The 24,694-nt window shown below is 40.0% G+C and overlaps 1 protein-coding gene across 1 annotated transcript in view; it reads left to right on the forward strand.

The window, feature by feature from the left end:
* CATSPERT (catsper channel auxiliary subunit tau) overlaps nucleotides 1–24,694 on the forward strand; it is a 144,664-nt gene that overhangs the window by 47,667 nt on the left and 72,303 nt on the right. Inside the window, exons 9-11 of the mRNA XM_088828336.1 lie at nucleotides 6,004–6,150; nucleotides 16,582–16,687; nucleotides 21,635–21,701. Of these exons, the coding sequence (XP_088684462.1) occupies nucleotides 6,004–6,150; nucleotides 16,582–16,687; nucleotides 21,635–21,701 (320 nt within the window). The remainder of the gene's footprint in view (nucleotides 1–6,003; nucleotides 6,151–16,581; nucleotides 16,688–21,634; nucleotides 21,702–24,694) is intronic.

Below are 24,694 nucleotides of genomic sequence, written 5' to 3' on the forward strand. Positions count from 1 at the left end.
AGAGTTGGACTGTGAAGAAATCTGATTGCTGAAGAATTGATGCTTTTGAGCTGTGGTGCTGGAGAAGACTCTTGAGAGTCCCTTGGACTGCAAGGAGATCCAACCAGTCCATTCTAAAGGAGATCAATCCTGGGTGTTCATTGGAAGGACTGATGCTAAAGCTGAAACTCCAATACTTTGGCCACCTTATGCGATGAGTTGACTCACTGGAATAGAGTCTGATGCTAGGAAGGATTAGGGGTGGGAGGAGACAGGGACGACAGAGAATGAGATGGCTGGATGGCATCACCGACTCGATGGACATGAGTTTGAGTGAACTCCGGGAGTTGGTGATGGACAGGGAGGCCTGGCGTGCTGTGATTCATGGGGTCGCAAAGAGTCGGACATGACTGAGCGACTGAACTGAACTGAAGGATATTTAAGGTATGGTATAATGGTGGCACGACCATTAAGTTGGATCATATAAAAAATTTACTAACATGGACTAAGTAGAGATTCTGTGTTTAATTTGCAGCTTGAGGGGTTACATAGAACTCTTTATAGTGTGTTGGTTACTGAAACATGGACCAAAAGATAACCCACTATGAGTGAATTGAAAAATCAGACCTAGTTTAGTTTAATGTAGAGGAAGGGATTCAGAGGTTTAGGGAGATTATAGTGTTAGAGAGGATTTGTCATTTAAAACGTACTTATTCATCCTGGGAGGCTGCAGAAGGCACACTGATTTTTATGAAGCTAAGAAAAAACTTTGTGAGGGAATCCCCACCATTTAAGAGCCCTTTGATTGCTTTTCTCTAAGTAAACCTTGCAGTGGGAACTGCAGTCACTGGAATGGAAAACCTAAATGAATTGGGAGGAATTGGATCCCAGAGTCACAAGGTAGGTGTGGGTACTCTGCTGGACAGCAGAGTCGAAGCAGCAAACAGAGTAGTCTGAGTCGTGCAGAACCATGGCACTGGATAGTCGATCATGATATTCCTGGAAACAGAATATACAGGAAATCTACTAAATTCTTGCTTGATCTGGATCAGCATTGAAATTCTAGATCAAGTGAACAAAAGTAACCTAAATCATAAAAGATGATGCTGTGAAAATGCCACACCCAATATGCCAGCAAATTTGGAAAACTCTGCAGTGGCCCCAGGACTGGAAAAGGTCCGTTTTCATTCCAATCCCAAAGAAAGGCAATGCCAAAGAATGTTCAAACTGCTGCACAATTGCCCTCATCTCACACGCTAGAAAAGTAATGTTCAAAATTCTCCATGCTAGGCTTCAGTAATACATGAACCAAGAACTTTCAGATGTTCAAGCTGGATTTAAAAAAGGCAGAAGAACCAGAGATCAAGTTGCCAACATCCACTGGATCATAGAAAAAGCAAGAGAATTCTAGAAAAACATCTGCTTCATTGATTACACTAAAGCCTTTGACTGTGTGGATCACAACAAACTGTGGGAAATTATTCAAGAGATGGGAATACCAGACCACCTTATCTGCCTCCTGACAAACCTGTGTGCAGGCCAAGAAGCAACAGTTAGAACCGGACATGGTACAACAGACTGGTTCCAAATTGCGGAAAGAGTATGTCAAGGCTGTATATTGTCACCCTGCTTATTTAACTTATATGCAGAGTACATCATGCGAAATGCCAGGCTGAATGAAACACAAGCTGGAATCAAGATTGCCAGGAGAAATATCAGTAACCTCAGATATGCAGATGACACCACCATTATGGCAGAAAGCAAAGAGGAATTAAAGAGCTTCTTGATGAAAGTGAAAAAGGAGAGTGAAAAAGCTGGCTTAAAACTGAACATTCCGAAAACTAAGATCTTGACATCCGGTCCCATCACTTCATAGCAAATAGATGGGGAAACAATGGAAACAGTGAGAGACTTTACTTTCTTGGGCTCAAAAATCTCTGCAGATGATGACTGCAGTCATGAAATTAAAAAACGCTTACTCCTTGGAAGAAAAGCTACGACCAACCTAGACAGCATATGAAAAAGCAGAGACATCACTTTGCCGACAAATGTCCATCTAGTCAAAGCTATGGTTTTTCAGCAGTCATGTATGGATGTGAAAGTTGGACCATAAAGAATGCTGAATGCTGCAGAATTTTTGCTTTTGAACTATGGTGTTGGAGAATACTCTTGAGAGTCTCTTAGACTGCAAGGAGATCAAACCAGTCAATTCTAGAGGAAATCAATCCTGAATGTTCATTAGAAGGACTGATGCTGAAGCTAAAGCCTCAATACTTTGGCCACCTGATGTGAAGAGCCGACTCATTGGAAAAGCCCTCATGCTGGGAAAGATTGAAGGCGGGAGGGGAAGGGGACAACAGAGGACAAGATGGTTGAATGGCATCACTGACTCAATGGACATGAAGTTGAGCAAGCTCTGAGAGATGGTGAAGGACACGGAGGCCAGGCATGTTGCAGTCCATGGGGTCACAAAGAGTTGGACACGACTGAGCGGCTGAACAACAACAAAACGTCACTGTTGTGTACCACTTAGAATAGGGCTTAGGGAGATCTGGTGGTCAAGAAAGTTTTAACTCTGTTTCATCTCACAGGGGATCCAGTTGGTCCCCAAATCCATCCTGTAGTTATTTCCTCAGTTCTAGAATCCATAAATGGAATAGACGTATTCAGCAGTTGGTGAATACCTCCCTTGACCTGTGGAATGAGGGATGTTACAGTGGGAAAGACCAAATGGAAGTCACTAGAGGTTCCAATGGTAAACCAAAAGCAATACCATATTACTGAAGGGATTGCAGAGATTTGTGCCACCATAGGGATTTGAAAGATGATGGTTCCCATCACATCCCCATTCAACTCACTTATCTTGCCTGTGCTGAGATAGATGTATCTTGGAGAATGACAGTAGATGATTGTAAGCTTAACCAGGTGGTGACTCCAAATGCAACTGCTGTACCAGATGTGGTTTTATTGCTTGAGTAAATTAACACATCTTCAGTACCTGGCCTGCAACTCTTGATTTGACAAATGCTTTTTTCCTCCATATTTGTTAATAAAGACCATCCATAACAATTTTCTTTCCATAGGCAAGACCAGTAGTACACCTTCACTGTCCTACCTCAGAGATATATCTCTTCCCAAGTCTAATATTTAGTAGACAGGACTCTTGATTACTTTCTCTTATATAAGGTATCATCCTGTCCCTTCCAGTGATGGCATGCTGATTTGACTTAGTGAGCAGCACTACTGTAGACCTATTGGTAAGATATTTGTATGTAAGAAGATGGGAAATGTCTAATAAAATTCGAGGGCTTTCTACCTCAATGAAAGTCTGATAAAATTTGAGGACTTTCTACCTCCCTGGTGGCGCAGATGGTAAAAAAATTTGCCTGCAATGCAGGAGACCTGGGTTCAGTCTGTGGGTCAGAAAGATCCCCTAGAGAAGGGTGTGGCTACCCACTCTAGTAATCTTGCATGGAGAATTCCATGGACAGAGGAGCTTGGTGGCCTACAGTCCATGGGGTTGCAAAGAGTTGAACACGACTGAGTGACTGACACTTTTTTACTACTTAAGTGAAATTTTAGGGATCCAGACATGTGACTTGTCAAGGTATTCCTGCTGAGGTGAAGGGTAAGTTTTTGTGTCTGGGCTCTCCTCCAACCAAAAAAGAGACATACCACCTAGTGGGTTTCTTGAGTTTTGGAGACAACATATTCCTTTGGGTATGCTGCTCTGGCCAATTTACTCAGTAACCTGGGGGAAAAAATTTATGTGTATATATATATATTTATATATATTTTATTTTCTCATTTCTTTGTCATGTAACATAACATGTATTCACTTTATATCATAATATTTAAGTATTGTTAACCTTATGTCATAGTTATTTAAGTTTCACGATATTAAGCAGAAGAGTAAACAGCACCCAAGGACTTTATGTCCTCTTATAGGGAAGGAGCTAGTGAGTTTTTGGCTGTATGTATTGGGAAAGACTCTGATGCTGGGAGGGATTGGAGGCAGGAGGAGACAGGGACGACAGAGAATGAGATGGCTGGATGGCATCACCGACTCGATGGACATGAGTTTGAGTGAACTCCGGGAGTTGGTGATGGACACGGAGGCCTGGCGTGCTGTGATTCATGGGGTCGCGGAGAGTCGGACACGACTGAGCGACTGAACTGAACTGGTGGAGAGCTGTATCATGTAAGGTGAATTATGACCTTTTTATTTTCTCCTTTGTAAACAAAGCATGCTGTAAGGAGATGTTTAGGGGTGCCAAGTTGACAAGGGGATGAACTTGTGATGGTTAATTTTTTGTGTCCACTTGACTGGGCCATGACATAAAGATTTGAAACTAGAGATAGGGAGAGAAATCTGGGCTCAAATGCTTTCTACATCTTCTTAGAACTTGAGATACTTCTTTCCTTTCTCGTCTTTGCTACCCATGATCTTAGTACTGCTGCTGCTGCTGCTGCTAAGTCGCTTCAGTCGTGTCCGACTCTTTGCGACCCCATAGACGGCAGCTCACCAGGCTCCCCAGTCCCTGGGATTCTCCAGGCAAGAACACTGGAATGGGTTGCCATTTTCTTCTAGGAGTACTCAAAAGGTCACTCTCTCAGTATTTCTGACTTCCTCTTTCCTAGCTCTGTCCTCTAATGGTCCAATGTGGATATGTGAGCTTACAGTTTAAAACAGAGAGTGATTCAAAAGTAATAGCTAATTGGGCTTCCCTGGTGGCTCAGAGGTTAAAGCGTCTGCCTCCAATGCGGGAGACCTGGGTTCGGTCCCTGGGTCGGGAAGATCCCCTGGAGAAGGAAACGGTAACCCACTCCAGTATTCTTGCCTGGAGAATCCCATGGACGGAGGAGCCTGGTAGGCTACAGTCCACGGGGTCGCAAAGAGTCGGACACGACTGAACGACGGAACAGAACGGAATGGAATGGCTGAAAAATACTCCATTATGTATATGTACCAAAGCTTTCTTATCCATTCATCTGCAGATGGACATCTAGGTTGCTTCCATGTCCTGGCTATTACAAACAGTGCTGCAATGAACATTGGAGTACATGTGTCTCTTTCAATTCTGGTTTCCTCGGTGTGGATGCCCAGGAGTGGGATTGCTGGGTCGTATGGCAGTTCTATTTCCAGTTTTTTGAGGAATCTCCACACTGTTCTCCATAGCGTCTGTACTAGTTTGCATTCCCACCAACAGTGTTAGAGGGTTCCCTTTTCTCCAGCATTTATTGCATGTAGACTTTTGGATAGCAGCCATTCTGACTGGTGTGATTTGAATCAGTTCTAATGAGGTGGATGAAATTGGAGCCTATTATACAGAGTGAAGTAAGCCAGAAAGAAAAACATCAATACAGTATACTAACGCATATATATGGAATTTAGAAAGATGGTAACCTTAACCCTGTATCAGTTCAGTTCAGTTCAGTCGCTCAGTTGTGTCCAACTCTTTGCGACCCCATGAATCACAGCACGCCAGGCCTCCCTGTCCATCACCAACTCCCGGAGTTCACTCAAACTCATGTCCATCGAGTCGGTGATGCCATCCAGCCATCTCATTCTCTGTCGTCCCCGTCTCCTCCCACCCCCAGTCCTTACGAGACTGCAAAAGAGACATAGGTGTATAGAACAGTCTTTGGGACTCTGTGGGAGAGGGTGAAGTTGGGATGATTTGGGAGAATGGCATTGTAGCATGTATATTATCATATGTGAAATGAATCACCAGTCCAGGTTCGACGCATGATACAGGATGCTTGGGGCTGGTGCACGGGGATGACCTGGAGGGAGGATATGGGGAAGAGGGAGGTGGGAGGGGGGTTCAAGAAAGGGAACACATGTACACCCGGGGTGGATTCGTGTCAATGTATGGCAAAACCAACCAATATATTAATGTAGGGTAATTTGCCTCCAATAAAATAAAAGAAAAAAGAAAAAAACAAAAGTAATAGCTAACATTGATTTTAGAACTGAACTTCTGTACAATTTTGATATTTAACTTTATTACCATTTTCCAGAAATGTTATTATACCACAGCCAATAGCATATCCAGCATTCTTATCCCCAGACCTGAATGTTACTGTTGGTGTGCCAACTACAACATCCCATTCCAACCAGCCATCTGTTGTGAAACTTGAAAAACTTCAGCAACAACCCCGGGAAAGGTAAAAAACCAAACCAAAACAAAATTTTCATCTTATTTATGTGTTATTTATATATTATTTTTTTTCTTTGAGACATGGGCTTGCTGTTGGTCCAGAAAACTTCATCATGGTGATATTTCATGTGCTCAGAAGTCATTCCAGAGTTTTGCTTTAGCATATTTAAGGGTTTGTGGTAAAGTCAATGACATGGGAAGAAAAGGGGTGAGAATTCATTATAAGGGAGAAAGTATTTGCTCTGCCTCTACACTCAACAATATATTTTATAGGTCTCATGTGGTCTTTTCTATATTTCCCATCATTTTTCTCTATGCTTTAGATATTTTCTTCTGACCTATCTTATAATTATTGAATCTTCTTTTTCTTTATCTGTTGTTAAGCCAACTGAATTCTTAATTTCAGTTATTTCCCTTTCAGTTATGGAATTTTCATAATTTATTTCATAGTGCCACTTTTCTGCCAAAATCCTCAATGTTATCTTTTAGTTCTTTGAACATATTAGTCATTGTTATTTCCAAGTTCATCCCTGATAACTTGATTATTTGGATTTCCTAAAAGTCTATTTCTGTTGTTGGTTTTTATTCTCATAGTTTTCAGTCATATTTTCTGTTCTAACATGTCTAGTTGTTTTTATCAAGTGCCAAACATTGTATTTGAAAATCTGTAGAACTACTTTGAGGATCTTGATTATATATTTTTTACAGATAATATATAAATATGTTTGCATCTGGTTGCCAGCTAGCCTAGGAACACTAAGCAATCCTAAATTATCTTAATTCAGTTGAGATGAGATTGAAATGATTTGGGCTTTCATTCCTGTGAACATTAGTCTTTTTATGATTTACTATAGATAGCTGGTGAGAAGTTGCTGTATAACACAGAGAGCCCAGCCTGGCACTCTGTGATGACCTAGAGTGGTTGGATGGAGGGGAGAGGGAGGCTCAAGAAGGAGCAGATACATGTATAATTATGGCTGATTTATGTTGTTGTATGGCAGAAATCGGGAGAAGGCAATGGCAAGCCACTCCAGTACTCTTGCCTAGAAAATCCCACGGATGGAGGAGCCTGGTAGGCTGCAGTCCGTGGGGTCGCTAAGGGTCGGACACAACTGAGCGACTTCACTTTCACTTTTCACTTTTACACACTGGAGAAGGAAATGGCAACCCACTCCAGTGTTCTTGCCTGGAGAATCCCAGGGACGGGGGAGCCTGGTGGGCTTCTGTCTATGGGGTCACACAGAGTCGGACACGACTGAAGTGACTTAGCAGCAGCAGCAGCAGCAGCAGCATGGCAGAAATCAACACAGCATTATAAAGCAATTTTCCTCTAATTAAAAAATAAATTTAAAAAAGAGTGGCACTAGTGTGAGGCAACCGGGGTACAATTTTTAAGGAGGCATTTATTCTTGGGGAATAACCCTTTAGGGTCCCAACTGTAAACTTAGGTGTTTACCATGGCTTCTCATCCTTAGCAAAGTCTAAACTCTGGCTTTCCCTCATTCTTATATATTTATCTCAGAGCTTTTAACTCTTGATCACCACAGATACCTTGAAGGAAAATGGCTACAAATTATGGGCTCAAAGTCTCCAGACTTTTTTTCTGTCTGGAATCTTGAATCTGAAAATCCTTGCTGCCTTTGTAACTGACTGATGCTTCCAAACAAAAATTTTTAAATATTTTGTCCAGTTTTTTCAGTTGTCCAGTGAGATGGTTTGTCTGAAATAACCTATTCCATCATTGCCAGAAATAGAAGTCTTGAATATTTTAAAAATAGTGTTTACGTGTATGCATAGTTTACTAGACTTATAAATTAATTCATAAACATTGAGTTGAGTCATCAAGAAACTGCTTTTTCCCCTAGTCATATGTTTTATTCTTTTAATAACATTTGTGTATGGGTGCTTGATTGCTTCAGTTCTGTCTGACTCTCTGAACCTATGGACTGCAGCCTTCCAAGCTCCTCTGTCCATGGGATTCTGAAGGTAGAAATACTGGAGTAAGTTGCCAGGGGTTCTTCCTCACTCAGGGATGAAACCCTCATCTCTAACACCTCCTGCATGTAGTTGGATTCTTTACCACTTGTGCCATCTGGGAAGCCCTCAGTAATATTTATTTATAATTTTTATTGGAATATGGTTGATTTACAATTGTCAATTGTAAATTGATTGTCAACAAAGGTCCATCTAGTCAAGGCTATGGTTTTTCCAGTAGTCATGTATGGATGTGAGAGTTGGACTATAAAGAAAGCTGAGTGCAGAAGAATTGATGCTTTTGAACTGTGGTGTTAGAGAAGACTCTTGAGAGTCCCTCAGACTGCAAGGAGATCCAAGCAGTCCATCCTAAAGGAGATGAGTCCTGGGTGTTCATTGGAAGTACTGATGTTGAAGCTGTAACTCCAGTACTTTGGCCACCTGATGCGAAGAGCTGACTCATTTGAAAAGACCCTGATGCTGGGAAAGATTGAGGGCAGGAGGAGAGGGGGGACGACGGAGGATGAGATGGTTGGATGGCATCATCACTGACTCAAAGGAAGTGGGTTTGGGTAGACTCTGGCAGTTGGTGATGGACAGGGAGGCCTGGCGTGCTGCGGTTCATGGGGTTGCAAAGAGTCAGACACGACTGAGTGACTGAACTGAACTGAACTGATTTACAATGTCTTGTTAGTAAATAAGACATTTTTGCCTCTTGTTATGGTCTTTCGCTGATTTATTTGGTTGTCTATTTTATTCTTTTAGCACTTGAGTGTATCATTGCCACTTTTTTCTGGCCTATAAAGTTTCTGCTAAAAGATTTGTTCGTAGTCTTATGGTGGCTTCTTTGTACATAGAAAATTGTTTTTCTCTTGCTGCTTTTAAGATTCTCTCATCTTTCATTTTTAGCAATTTAATTTTAACGTGTCTCAGTGTGAGTCTTTTGGATTACTTTGATTTGGAACTGTCTGGACTTCCTTGATCTGGTGTCTGTTTCTTTCCTCTGGTTAGGGAAGTTTTCAGTCATTATTTCTTTGAGTAAGCATCTGTCCTTTTCTTTCTCTGTCTAGTTCCCCTGTAATGCATATATTGGTCTAATCGATGGTGTATCATAAGTTCCTTAAGCTATCTTCTCTCTTTTTCAGTCTTTTCTGCTTCTCTGATTGGATGAATTTCATTGCTTTGTCTTCATATTCACTGATCCTTTCTTCTGAATCATCTGGTTTGCTCTTAATCTCTCTGTTGAATCTTTGTTCAGTTATTGTATTCTTCAGCTCTGTGATTTCTGTTTGATACTTTCTAGTATTTTCTGCCTCTATGTGAAATTCTCACTTTGTTCATGAATTTTTCTTCTGACCTTGATGAACATCTTTATGAGCATTATTTTCATTTCTTTGTCAGATAAGTCACTTATCTCTTGTTTCGTTTATGCCTGTTTCTAGAGTTTTATCTTGTTCTTTTGTTTGGAACTTATGTTTCTGGAGTTTTATTCTTATGTTTAGGACTTACTCCTCTCTTACGTCATTTTCCTAACTCTCCATGTTGGTTCCTGAACATTAGATAAAACAACCACCTCTTTTTTGTGGTCATGATATTGTGGTCTCATGTAGGAAATGAACCTTATCATCGGCCTAGTCCAAGTTCTTGGTTGTCCCTCACATCTTTGTGACTGTCCCAATCACCTTCTTTGTTTTTGGTGACCCTCCCAAGACTTGAGGGTGTGTCAAGACTTGTCAGTGTCCAAAATGGGAAGACTTCAGTCAGCACCTACATTCAGGCTGATTGGAAGGCTGAACCCCCAGAGAGATGTTGGAAAAGTATGTAGTCAGAGCCCTTCCAAGGAGAAGCTGGTGAGACTTTTTTTTCCCATTCTCTCTGTGCTGGGTCTGTGTGTATACGCACAGTGTTGGCAGCTCCTGTACCCATTAAGAACTTCTTCTTTGTGTGCTGTCGTCCTGTGGACTGGAAAATGCAAACCCTGTTGACTATGACATCAGGCAATCCAGGGACCTGTGCCTTGGATGGCAGCCACAAAATCTGGGGTGCCAATTGTGTGTCCAAGCTCTTTCCTTGGAGATACTAGTGATCTGGATCATGCTAGAGAGAGAGGGGAGATATGGAGTCTGCTAGCTTCGAAGAGAGTGATAAAGTTGACTTAAAGCTCAACATTCAGAAAATTAAGATCATGGCATCCGGTCCCATCACTTCATGGCAAATAGATGGGGAAACAGTGAAAACAGTGTCTGACTTTATTTTTCTGGGCTCCAAAATCACTGCAGATGCTGATTGCAGCCATGAAATTAAAAGATGCTTACTCCTTGGAAGGAAAGTTATGACTAACCTAGACAGCATATTAAAAAGCAGAGACATTACTTTGCCAACAAAGGTCCGTCTAGTCAAGGCTATGGTTTTTCCCGTGGTCATGCATGGATGTGAGAGTTGGACTATGAAGAAAGCTGATCGCCGAAGAATTGATGCTTTTGAACTGTGGTGCTGGAGAAGACTCTTGAGAGTCCCTTGGACTGCAAGGAGATCTAACCAGTCCATCCTAAAAGACATCAGTCCTGGGTGTTCATTGGAAGGACTGATGTTGAAGCTGAAACTCCAATACTTTGGCCACCTGATGCGAAGAGCTGACTCACTTGAAAAGATCCTGATGGTGGGAAAGATTGAGGGCAGGAGGAGAAGGGGACAACAGAGAATGAAATGGTTGGATGGCATCACCGACTCGATGGACATGGGTTTGGGTGGACTCAGGCAGTTGGTGATGGACAGGGAGGCCTGGTGTGCTGCGGTTCACAGGGTCGCAAAGAGTCAGACACGACTGAGTGACTGAACTGAACTGAACTGAGCTTCCCTGGTTTCCTAGAAGCATGCTATATTAGAGGCCTGACCCTCAAGCAGCGGCTTTTACAGCATTCAAGTAGTCTTTTCTTGGGGAGGGACTGGGAGATGTACAAATTTGCCTACACTGTACTGAGCCTTGGGCAAACAGCTATGGCAAGTCCTTAGTGAACCCATTAAGAACTATTTTTTTTTTTTTTTACCTTGTGTGTCTTTTGGTCACAAGGTAGGTGTGACCTAGCAAGGTGTTTTCAGGGCCTGTCTTTAAAGTGGCAGTCTCGAAGTTGCAGCACTAGATGTAGAGTCCAAACTTTTCTGTCCTCAAGTAGATTTCTTCCCAAGTGTATGGCATTGTGCCAAGGTTAGGTTTATGGTGAGAGTGTGTCTCAGCCTCTCTTACCCATTTTGTTGTGAGTTTTCTTTCATTTGTCCAGTGTTTCAGAGTTGCTCAGCTATTTCTAGATTTCTTTCAGCAAGATTTCTATTTCTGGATTTCTTTCTTGTATAGGTGTATCTTTTAGGAGGAAATGAATGAGTTCAGAGGCTTTTTCACCATCTGGGACAGAAATGCATAAATTTCTTCAATTTTTGGCTTAGTAAAACACAACTGGATCATCATAACAGCTTCTCCATTCAACAGAGTGGCTCCCTGAGCTCCACCTGCTGAACCTCAACTTGTTTGGATTCCAGTGACATGGATGGCTGTTGCTCTGTCTTCTCTTGAATGGCAGTACCACCTAACCCCCTTCTTTCTAGAAGAATGGGTCCCCCTCTGCTCACTGACCCCCAAATGTCTTTCTTGTGTATTTCGGCGACCTAAGAATGTTATTTTGCTCTGTATTATCTTCTTATAACTATTGGATTGGCCAAAAAGTTCCTTTGTTTTTTTTTTTATCTAAAAATAAGACATCTTTTTCATTTTTCCCAAGAAGTTTATTGAACAATGTATTCACCATTTTGTTCTACGACCTTCTCCTATATTTTAGACAACTTCATAATTCCATCTTCTGAACTCTTTTATCATTTTGAACAAAGAACTGTTCGGGGTGCCTTTTACAGTCTTCTAAGGAATTGAAAGAGGAGAGTGAAAAGGTTGGCTTGAAGCTCAACATTCAGAAAACAAAGATCATGGCATCTGGTCCCATCACTTCATGGGAGATAGATGGAAAAACAGTGGAAACAGTGTCAGACTTTATTTTTTTGGGCTCCAAAATCACTGCAGATGCTGATTGCAGCCATGAAATTAAAAGACGCTTGCTCCTTGGAAGGAAAGTTATGACCAACCTTGATAGTATATTAAAAAGCAGAGACATTACTTTGCCAACCAAGGTCCGCCTAGTCAAGGCAATGGTTTTTCCCGTGGTCATGTATGGATGTGAGAGTTGGACTGTGAAGAAAGCTGATCGCCAAAGAATCGATGCTTTTGTACTGTGGTGTTGGAGAAGACTCTTGAGAGTCCCTGTACTGCAAGGAGATCCAACCAGTCCATTCTAGAGGAGATCAATCCTGGATGTTCATTGGAGGGACTGATGCTGAAGCTGAAACTGCAATACTTTGGCCACCTCATGTGGCGAGTTGACTCACTGGAAAAGACTCTGATGCTGGGAAAGGTTGGGGGTGGGAGGAGAAGGGGACGACCGAGAATGAGATGGCTGGATGGCATCACCGACTCTGTGGACATGAGTTTGAGTGTACTCCGGGAGTTGGTGAGGGACAGGGAGGCCTGGCGTGCTGTGATTCATGGGGTCGCGGAGAGTCGGACACAACTGAGTGACTGAACTGAACTGAACTGAAGGAATTGAAATTTTTTTCCATTAAGAGAATTTTGTAAACTGAAATAAATGGACATTTGAAGGTGCGATGTTTGGTGAATACAGAGGATGAACCAGAACTTCCCAGCCAAGCAGTGACAGTTTTTTCCTTGTCAAAGAAACATGTGGTCTTGCGTTATCCTGATGGAAGATGATGTGATTTCTTTTGACTAATTCTAAATGCTTTCTGTTGAGTGCTGCCATCAGTTGATCTAATTGGAGAGGTACTTACTGAAATTCATCATTTGGTTTTCCAAAAGGAGGTCATCATAGGGGACTTCCTTCCAAACCCACCATATACAAAACATCACCTTCTTTGAATGAAGACTGGCCTTTGGTGGTTGGTGGTGGTTCATTTTGCTTGCCCCATGATCTTTTTTCTATTTCATATTATTATGCAGTATCCACTTTTCATTGTCCATCACCATTTGTTTTAAAAATGGAATGTTTTTGATGTGTTTTAAGTAGGGAATTGTGTGTGGAAGTACAGTTTAGGATTTTTTCACTTAACTTATGTGGAATCCAAACATCAAAATGATGAACATAACCAAACGCACAGATTTTCAATGCTTGATTTGGATGTTTTGAGTATGTCAGCTATCTCCCACATGGTATAATGTTGATTAATTTGTGTCTTGATTTGATTACTATCAACTCCAGCTTATCTACCTGACTGTGTAGCATCATCGACAAGAAATCTCTAGCATGAAATTTTGCAAACCGCTTTTGACATGTTCAATCAGTCACAGCACCTTCTCCATACACTGCACAAATCTTTGTGTTTCCATTGTGTTTTTACCTTTCTTGAAATAATGAAGCAGAATATGCGGAAAATGTTGCTTCTTTTCTTCTGTCCTCAATATTAAAGCGGAGAAGGCAATGGCACCCCACTCCAGTACTCTTGCCTGGAAAATCCCATGGATGGAGGAGCCTGGTAGGCTGCAGTCTATGAGGTTGCTACGAGTCGGACATGACTGAGCGACTTCACTTTCACTTTTCACTTTCATGCATTGGAGGAGAATCCCAGGGACAGGGGAACCTGGTGGGCTAACGTCTATGGGGTTGCACAGAGTCGGACACGACTGAAGCGACTTAGCAGTAGAGCAGCAGCAGCAGTGTTGAAAGTGGCTACACAAAAGTTCACCAATTTTGATGATTGTTTAAATGCACACTTATATGGCAACTGTCACAATACAGTCTAACAAAATTGTTTTGAGTAAAGGTAACCACTAAGTGCTGCTTGAGCCATCTTATGGAAGAAACCGAACAAACCTTTTGGTCAACCCAATACTTTAGCCCTGATAATTCTCTATTGCTTATGTTATATGAAATTAATTTTCCTGAATTTTTTGTAGAAGACTTGGTTTAGAAAACTTTTCTAGTTTCACAGAGCTCCCACTTCTGAAGTTTTTATTTGGTGTTTAAAAATACAGTGGGGCTTCCCTGGTGGTTCAAATGGTAAAGAATCTGCCTGCATTGCAGGAAACCCAGGTTTCTGCAGGCCCTGTCTCAAAGTAGAGACCTGGCTGGTCAGTTTTGATTATTCTCAGTGATTAGACTACTCTAATCCTCTTAGTTCTTATCATGAATCCTTTGTTCTCATCCACTAATAGAATGAGCAAAACCCTTCCAGTTTCAACTGCTATTCTCAAACTGGCTGGCTGTTCTTTTTTTGACTACCTGTTGGCTATTTGGGGATGACTTAGTCTCACATTCATCAGATGCCCCTGTTATACCTGTTGCTTTCTCCCATATATTCACTGATACCATGAAGGTCTTATGTGTATGGGGTTAATAGGAAAACCTTGTCACATGATTTTGTTGTAAATGTTGCCTATAAGTTTTGGGGTATGCTAGCCAGATACTCGGAGAAGGCAATGGCAAGCCACTCCAGTACTCTTGCCTAGAAAATCCCATGGATGGAGGAGCCTGGTAGGCTGCAGTCCGTGGGGTCGCTAAGGGTCGGACACGACTGAGCAACTTCACTTTCACTTTTCACTTTCACACACTGGAGAAGGAAATGGCAACCCACTCCAGTGTTCTTGCCTGGAGAATCCCAGGGATGGGGGAGCCTGGTGGGCTTCCGTCTATGGGGTCACACAGAGTCGGACACGACTGAAGTGACTTAGCAGCAGCAGCAGCCAGATACTGTGAGTTTTTATGTAGATATTTGGGAAGATTAAAAAACCATACTGTCACTGATTTTATCATCATCTTGGAATTTTCCTTGTTTTGCAAAACTTTTATATTCATAATACTTTATTGTGGTATCATTTGGGGGGGTTTATTTAAACAATCATCTATAAGTAATAACAGTTGTTTCTTTGTTCCCAATCCTTAATCCATAACTTTGTTTTCTTGTCATTCTGTGCTGGCTAGAAGCTCCAGTTAATGTCTGTTACAAATAGTGGATATCTTTATTTTGTTTAGGATAATTCATGGCAAAGCTCATAGCATTAAAAAGCCAAACACATTATTTATGTAGTTTTTTTTGCTGATTTCTTATACCAAATTGTTGCAGTCCTTTAATGAACCGGAACCTGGCAGTCCAGAGTCGACGATAAGAAAGTGAAAGAGAGAAAGAGAGTGAGAGGAAGATAGAAAGAAAGAAAGACACGGGAACCTAAGCTCTGATGGAGCAAGGGTATTTTATTAGCAGAAATGCAGGCTTATATATCTTTAGTAAGATGATTACTCAGCTGTTACACAGGATGAAATTTTACCAATAGCCACAATATGGATAGTCTAATACATACAGGGTCGCTGACACCGAAAAGAGTCACTGAAGGGAGTTACTGAAAGGAATCCAAGCAGATACTCTTTCCCATGATCTCAGTCCTGAGAACTGCATGCAGCTCTACTCGTTCTCAGAATAGGAACTGATAAGGAACAGAGAATCCTTGAGAAATAGAAAACAGCATGCAGGAATCCTCCTGTTAAATATTCCCTGACAAAGTAAATTATTTCCTTCTCTTCCTCGTTTTCTGTGAGGTTTTTATTTTAATCATAAATGGACATGGGATTTTGTCAAATTATTTTTCTCTTTTAATCAACTAAATTGTATGTAAATTATATGTTTTTTTATTGTTAATGTCAAAATATCCCTATATTCCTGGAATAAAGCCAACTTGTTCATGGTATATTATCTTTTCCTTATACCACTAGATTTTTTGTACTAAAATTATATTTTATTTGTAAGATTTGCATCTATGTTTGTGAGTGACATTAAACTAATTTTCCTTTTTTGTAATGTCCTTGTTATGCTTTATTATCAAGGTCAGTGTCCTCATGAAATTAATTGAGAAACATTTCCTCTTTTCCATTTAATTCTTGTCAATTATATATTTAGATTATGAAAGTCTTGAAATTTCTTGGATTAGAAACAAAGTTCTCATCTTTTTACTTATTTTATTACTGAAGATATATATGTACCAAATAATTTTAAAAATATGTCTATATTGTTTACATAATGAAACCAATATATGTAGAATAATTTCTAAAATATATGTGTATAACTTAAAAATAATAAGACCATTGCCTAGATATTTACAATGTAGGGTTAGGAAATACAACACGACCAATGTTATAATGTATTTTATGTGCCCTTATAAGAGTACATCCCTGTCCAGGAAACTACTACTCTGAATTTTATTGTAATCATTCTTTTTCCTTTGTATCCTTAAACAATATATTGTTGATTTTTTCTTTAAGAACTTTATATAAATGTATCATACTGTATATGTTGTTCTTTGATTCATACCATATATATTCTGTCACTTTTTAAGTCTGTGACTGATTTCTTTCTTTAGGCTGGAAAAAATGAAAAAAGAATATAGACATCTAAGTACATGGGCAGAAAAAGCTAGCTATTTAGAAGGACTTCTTACCCCAGGATTAGAACGTAAAGAACCTAAGGTAATTAATACATAATACATTGTTTCATATATAGATTTTTATTTTAAAATTATGAGAGTTAAAAATAATGATCAAAAGCCTGTTCTTTATGTCTGTGTCTCCTTTGCTGCTCTGTACTCACAGACAGAAAGAACAGACTTTGGACTCAGTGGGAGGAGGAGAGGGTGAGATGACGTGATGGGAGAGCATTGAAACACATACATTCAGTTCAGTAGTTCAGCTCAGTCGTGTCCCACTCTTTGCGACCCCATGAATCACAGCACGCCAGGCCTCCCTGTCCATCACCAACTCCCGGAGTTCACTCAAACTCATGTCCATCGAGTCGGTGATGCCATCCAGCCATCTCATTCTCGGTCGTCCCCTTCTCCTCCCACCCCCAATCCCTCCCAGCGTCAGACTCTTTTCTAGTGAGTCAACTCGTCGTATGAGGTGGCCAAAGTATTGCAGTTTCAGCTTTAGCATCAGTCCTTCCAATGAACACCCAGGATTGATCTCCTTTAGAATGGACTGGTTGGATCTCCTTGCAGTACAAGGGACTCTCAAGAGTCTTCTCCAACACCACAGTTCAAAAGCATCAATCCTTCGGCACTCAGCTTTCTTCACACTCCAACTCTCACATCCATACATGACCACGGGAAAAACCATAGCCTTGACTAGACAGACCTTTGTTGGCAAAGTAATGTCTCTGCTTTTTAATATGCTATCTAGGTTGGTCATAACTTTCCTTCCAAGGAGTAAGCGTCTTTTAATTTCATGGCTGCAATCAGCATCTGCAGTGATTTTGGAGCCCAAAAGAATAAAGTCTGACACTGTTTCCACTGTTTCTCCATCTATTTCCCATGAAGTGATGGGACCAGATGCCATGATTTTCGTTTTCTGAATGTTGAGTTTCAAGCCAATCTTTTCACTCTCCTCTTTCACTTTCATCAAGAGGCCTTTGAGTTCCTCTTCACTTTCTGCCATAAGGGTGGTGTCATCTGCATATCTGAGGTTATTGATATTTCTCCCGGCAATCTTGATTGTAAAACAGATAACTAGTGCATGAAGCAGGGCACCCAAAGCCAGTGCTCTGTGACAACATCGAGGGATAGGTAGGAGGTGAGATCAGGATGGAGGGGACACAAGTATACCAAGGCTGATTCATATTGATGTATGTCAAAACCATCACAATATTGTAAAGTAATTCTTCTCCAATTAAATAAATAATGATCAGACACTGCTTATTTTTCCCTGTCTTGTTTTTGTTCAGTTGCTAAGTCATGTCTGACTCTTTACAACTCCATGAACTGCAGCACACCAGGCTTCCCTGTCCTTCGCCATCTCCCAGATTTTGCTCAAACTCATGTTCACTGAATCAGTGATGCCATCCAACCATCTCATCTTCTGCCATCCCCTTCTCCTCCTGCCCTCAATCTTTCCCAGTATCAGGATCTTTTCCAATGAGTGGGCTCTTTGCATGAGGTGACCAAAGTATTGGAGCTTCAGCTTCAGATTCAATCTTTCCAATGAATATTCAGGGTTGATTTTTTTTTTAGTATTGACTGGTTTGATATCCTTGCTGTCCAAGGGACTCTTAAGAGTCTTCTCCATCACCACAATTCAAAGGCATCAGTTCTTTGGTACTCCAGCTTTCTTTGTGGTCCAGCTCTCACACCCATTCATGACTACTGGGAAAAACCATAGCTTTGACTATACAGACCTTGGTTGGCAAAGTAATGTCTCTGCTTTTTTAATATGCGTTTTAATATGCTGTCTAGGTATGTCATAGCTTTTCTTCCAGGGAGCAAGCGTCTTTTAATTTCATGGCTGCAGTCACCATCTGCAGTGATTTTGGAGCCCAAGAAAGTAAAGTCTCTCACTGTTTCCATCGCTTCCCCATCCATCTGCCATGAAGTGATGGGACCAGATGCCATGATCTTTGTTTTTTGAATGTTGAGTTTTAAGCCAGCTTTTTCACTCTCCTCTTTCACTTTCATCAAGAGGCTCTTTAGTTCCTTGTCACTTTCTGCCATAAGGGTGGTGTCATCTGCATATCTGAGATTATTAATATTTCTCCAGGCCATCTTGATTCCAGCTTGTGCTTCATCCAGCCTGGCATTTCACATGATGTACTCTGCATATAAATTAAATAAGCAGGGTGATAACATACAGCCTTGACATACTCCTTTTCCTATTTGGAACCAGTCCATTGTTCCATGTCCAGTACTAACTGTTGTTTCCTGACCTGCATACAGGTTTCTCAGGAGGCAGGTAATGTGGTCTGGTAATCCCATCTCTTTAAGAATATTCCACAGTTCGTTGTAATCCACACAGTCAAAGGCTTTAGCATAGTCAATGAAGCAGATGTTTTTAGATTTCTCTTTATTTTTTCCATGATGCAGTGTATGTTGGCAATTTGATTTCTGGATCCAGCTTTTACATCTGGAAGTTCTCAGTTCACATACTGCTGCAGCCTAGCTTGAAGGATTTTGAGCATAGTTTCTGTACTTTCATATTCTGATAATGTGACATTCAGTAAATATTGATTACTTATAAGGTTTAGTTTTTAACAGCTTTGTTGAGATATAATTTAGATACTGTACCATTCACACATTTAAGTGTACAATTCAGTGACACTAAGTGTATTCATACAGTTGTGCATCCACTATTGTAATAAATTTGAGAATATTACCATTACCCCTAAAAGAAACCCCCTACCTCTTGGCCTATAACCTCCAAACCCTCTCTGCCCCACCAGCCCTAAACAATAACTAACCTACTTTATGTCTCTATAGATTTGGTTGTTGTAGATATTTCATACAAATGGAATCATACAATATATGGTCCTTTGTGACTTACTTCTTTCACTTAGTATAGTGTTTTCAAGGTTTATCCTTATTGTAGCATGTATCAGTACTTCATTTCATTGCCAAATATTTCATTGTATGGATATACCTCATTTTTTATCCACTCATTTGTTAATGGACATTTGGTTGTTTTCACTCTTTCGCTATTATGTATAGTGCTGCTATGAACAGTCATGTGCAGCTTTTTGTGTAAATGTATGTTTTAAATCTTTTGTGTATATACTTAGGAGTGCAATTGCTAAATCGTATCATAATTCTGTTTAACTTTTTCAGAAACTGACGAACTTTTCCACAGCAGCTGCATAATTTTACATTTAACCAGCAATGTATGAGGGGTCCATGTCTTCTGCAACACTTGTTATTGTTTTTTATTTTTTATTTATTTTTTAAAATTTATTTATTTTTTATTGGAGGCGAATTATTTTACAATATTATATTGGTTGGTTTTGCCATACATTGACATGAATTCGTCCTGGGTGTACATGAGTTCCCCCTCCTGAACCCCCCCTCCCACCTCCCTCCTCCCTTTATCCTCTCTCTGGGTCATCCCCGCACGCCAGCCCAGAGCATCCTGTAACATGCATTGACCCTGAACTGGCGATTCGTTTCACATATGACAACATACATATTTCAATGCCATTCTCCCAAATCATCCCACCCTCACCTTCTCCCACAGAGTCCCAAAGACTGTTCTATACATCTGTGTCTCTTTTGCTGTCTCGTATACAGGGTTATCATTTGCATCTTTCTAAATTCCATATATATGCGTTAGTATACTGTATTGGTGTTTTTCTTTCTGGCTTACTTCACTCTGTATAATAGGCTCCAGTTTCATCCACCTCATTAGAACTGATTCAAATGTATTCTTTTTAATGGCTGAATAATACTCCATTGTGTATATGTACCAAAGCTTTCTTATCCATTCGTCTGCAGATGGACATCTAGGTTGCTTCCATGTCCTGGCTATTATAAACAGTGCTGCAATGAACATTGGAGTACATGTGTCTCTTTCAATTCTGGTTTCCTCGGTGTGTATGCCCAGGAATGCGATTGCTGGATCATATGGCAGTTCTATTTTGTTTTTTTAAAAAAATTTAATTATAGCCATCCTGGTGGGTTTGAAGTAGTATCTCATTGTAGTTTTCATTTGCATTTCTTTAATGACCCATGATGAGAACAACTTTTCATGTGAATACTGGCCATTTGTATTCTTCTCTGAATAAATTTTTATTTATATCTTTGGTTATTTTTTAAATTTAGCTATTTGTATTTTTATTGTTGAATTGTAAGAGTTATTCATATATTTTGGATACTAGACCCTTATCTGGAGAAGGCAACGGCACCCCACTCCAGTACTCTTGCCTGGAAGTCCCATGGACAGAGGAGCCTGGTGGGCTGCAGTCCATGGGGTCACTACGAGTCGGACATGACTGAGAGACTTCACTTTCACTTTTCACTTTCATGCATTAGAGAAGGAAATGGCAACCCACTCCAATGTTCTTGCCTGGAGAATCCCAGGGACGGGGGAGCCTGGTGGGCTGCCATCTATGGGGTCGCTCAGAGTTGGACATGACTGAAGTGACTTAGCAGCAGCAGCAGCAGCAGACCCTTATCAAATATATAAGTAAGGCTTAATATTTAGAAGTACAATCTAATATATACATTTTGATCTGGCTGTACCTTATAATTCTCCTTAAAATTTTTTAAAGACCCATATCACTTTGCAGTTGATAGACTGTAATGTATTCCAGTAAACAACGGATCTGTTTCTTGGGGATATCCTCTTACACCCCTTGAAATTAAACATTATGTCATTTGTCTTGTAATCTTTTTCTCTCATGCATTCAGCGTTCAGAAACCCTATAAATTCTTGGATCTCCTCTCCTTGGAACATCAGCTCCTAGCCAGGGTATTAGTACTATTTAAACAGTACTATTAAACAGTACTGTTTAAAATAGTACTGTTTGCTTTTCTCACAAACCCATATTCTTCTTGTCTTCTATAATTTTTTGAAAGTGTTACAAGAAGTTATGAAGGCATAGAAAAATGTTTTAGCTCTTCAAACATTTCTCCAATATGTTTTCTTTTTTTTTGCTTCTAGGAAAGTAATATCAATGAGATACTAGAAAGCCAGTTGGAAGAGAGACCTACAGATACTGTAACATCAGGTTATGTAACTAATTTACTTTTGTATTTATTATGTTTTGTATTAAAACAGGGTGGTTATATCACAAAAAGAAAACCAGTAATCTGCTTTAAGTACATTGCTTTTTTTGTTAGGGAATAAAAATATATTTCATTATAGTCTTGGTATATAGTATTTATTTTGTAACACTCCAAAGAAAAGAATTAGACCCAATAAAGAATTATTTTTATTTTTGATACTCCTTTCCTCCTTTAAGGACAAGAAAAAAGTTAAATCTTATCTATAGTCTATGAAAAGGTATTTTGTTAAACATTGTTAACTGTGGACCTATTGATTTCTTTTATGTGGAGGGTGTGTATGTGTGTGTGTAAGAGAAAGGGAAAAGGGAAAAAGTAGGACAGGAAATACAGTGAGCATTAAATTTGCGAACTTCATATAAGTTATCAGCACGTGCGTGCATGCTAAGTCGCTTCAGTCATGCCCGACCCTGTGGGACTCCATGTACTGCAGCCAATCAGGCTCCTCTGTCCATGGGACTCTCTAAGCAAGAACACTGGAGTGGATTGCCACTTCCTTCTCCACAAATTATCAGTAACATATTTAATTAATAAAAGATATTGTTCATGCAGCTTTAAGAAAAACCTATTAAAAGATTCACTTAGTATGTTAAAATAGATGCATAGTACTCTATCTTTAAAATCTTGGATTCTACTGATGTGGATTAATGATTTATTGTTATAAGTTTTTGCACAGGTTACTTATCTAATTATAATTCTCCAGCTACCTCAGGCTTTGGTATATTAATTTCCTACCCTCCGAGGATCAACCAGCCTGGTAGAGCTATTTCATCTTTTATCTGCCCTTTAACTGAAACATTCAAGTTTTAGGTTGTAGCAGAATCACAGCTTCCCTCTTTAATATCACTGTTGAATATTGGAGGTTAACCTTTCTCACTCACTAGTGGTTGCCATCTTTATTTTCCTTTAATGTTTTTCAATTATCCTAGGAGTTTATTTCAGGTCCCATTGGATCCTTTGGTGACTTCTTTCCTTTTGGCATTCCAATGGCTTCCTGTAGTTACAGCTAAGTGATTTACTGATCACTGTGTTCCACGCATGTTACTTGGATTATATAATCACTCCTCACAGCAGTCAAGTGAGGATGCTGTTATTATTTATCCACATTTTTACAGATGAGAAAACTGAGGATCAAGTCGGTGAGAGGTCACATAGCCATTAATTTGAACCTTGTCTGTTTGATCCAAGAACTCAAGCTTTTAGCCACATTGCTGCACATGTTATGTATACTGGTACCATTCCTATAAGATAAACTGTCTCTAATCTGATTTACTTGTGAGAAAACCAAGGCTCAGAAAAATGAGCTGACAGTAGTCACGCAACTAATAGTGACCTTAATAAATTGTTTTTATTAGACTTAGGCATTCCATTTTATCTCTGTATTTAATCCCTTTCCCTTTTATTTTTTTTCTTTGCTAAATATGTATTGTTTATATTTATAAAGTGAAAGTGAAAATGTTAGTCACTCAAATGTGTCCGACTCTTTATGACCCCATAGACTGTAGTCCTCCAGGCTCCCCTGTCCATGGAATTCTCCAGGCATGAATACTGGAGCGGGTTGCCATTTCCTTCTCCAGGGGATCTTCCCAATCCAGAAATTGAACCTGGGTCTCCCGCATTGCAGGCAGACTGTTTACTGACTGAGTCACCAGGGAAGGCCAATATATTTCTAGGAATATTTTATATTTCTAGAAAGATTTTGTAAGTGCTTCAGTTAGCCTCTGTTGAAAGGTCCTAGGTTTTTGGTTATATACAGCTTTATTCTAATCTCTTTTTCCAGTCCCAACCTTATCAATGACCATCTGGGATTTATTTTATTTCCTCTTGATTTTTACTAAGATATACTCAGTTTTCATTCCAATCCCAAAGAAAGGCAATCCAAAAGAATGTTTATACTACCGCACAATTACTCATTTCACGTGCTAGCAAAGTAATGCTCAAAATTCTCCAAGCTAGTCTTCAACAGTACATGAACTGAGAACTTTCAGATATTCAAGCTGGATTTAGAAAAGGCAGAAGAACCAGAGATCAAATTGCCAACATCCATTGAATCATAGAAAAAGCAAGAGAATTCCAGGAAAATATCTACTTCTGCTTCCTTGACTATGCCAAAGCCTTTGACTGTGTGGATCACAACAAACTGTGGAAAATTCTTAAAGAGACAGGAACACCAGACCACCTTACCTGCTTCCTGAGAAACTTGTATGCAGGTCAAGAAGCAACAGTACTGGACATGAAACAGCAGACTGGTTCCAAACTGGGAAAGGAGTACATCAAGGCTGTATATTGTCACCCTGCTTATTTAACTTCTATGCAGAGTACATCATGTGAGATGCCAGTCTGGATGAAGCACAAGCTGGAATCAAGATTGCCAGGAGAAATATCAATAACCTCAGATATGCAGATGACACCACCCCCATGGCAGAAAACAAAGAAGAACTAAAGAACCTCTTGATGAAAGTGAAAGAGGAGAGTGAAAAAGCTGGCTTAAAACTCAACATTCAAAAAACAAAGATCATGGCATCTGGTCCCATCACTTCATGGCAGATGGATGGGGAAACAATGGAAACAGTGAGAGACTTTACTTTCTTGGGCTCCAAAATCACTGCAGATGGTGACTGCAGCCATGAAATTAAAAGACGCTTGCTCCCTGGAAGAAAAGCTATGACATACCTAGACAGCATATTAAAAAGCAGAGATTTTATTTTACTGACAAAGATCCATCTAGTCAAAGCTGTGGATTTTCCAGTAGTCATGTATGGATGTGAGAGTTGGACCATAAAAAAGGCTGAGCACCAAAAGAATTGATGCTTTTGAACTGTGGTGTCAGAGAAAACTCTTCTCCGACTTTGAACTGTGGTGGTGTTCTTCAAGGAGATCAAACCAATCAATCTTATAGGAAATCAGTCCTAAATATTCATTTGAAGGACTGATGCTG

This window comes from Moschus berezovskii, chromosome 2, assembly GCF_049115385.1.
Source record: "Moschus berezovskii isolate FMDL1 chromosome 2, NW_MosBer_1.0, whole genome shotgun sequence".
In the NCBI taxonomy this organism is placed as follows: Eukaryota; Metazoa; Chordata; class Mammalia; order Artiodactyla; family Moschidae; genus Moschus; species Moschus berezovskii.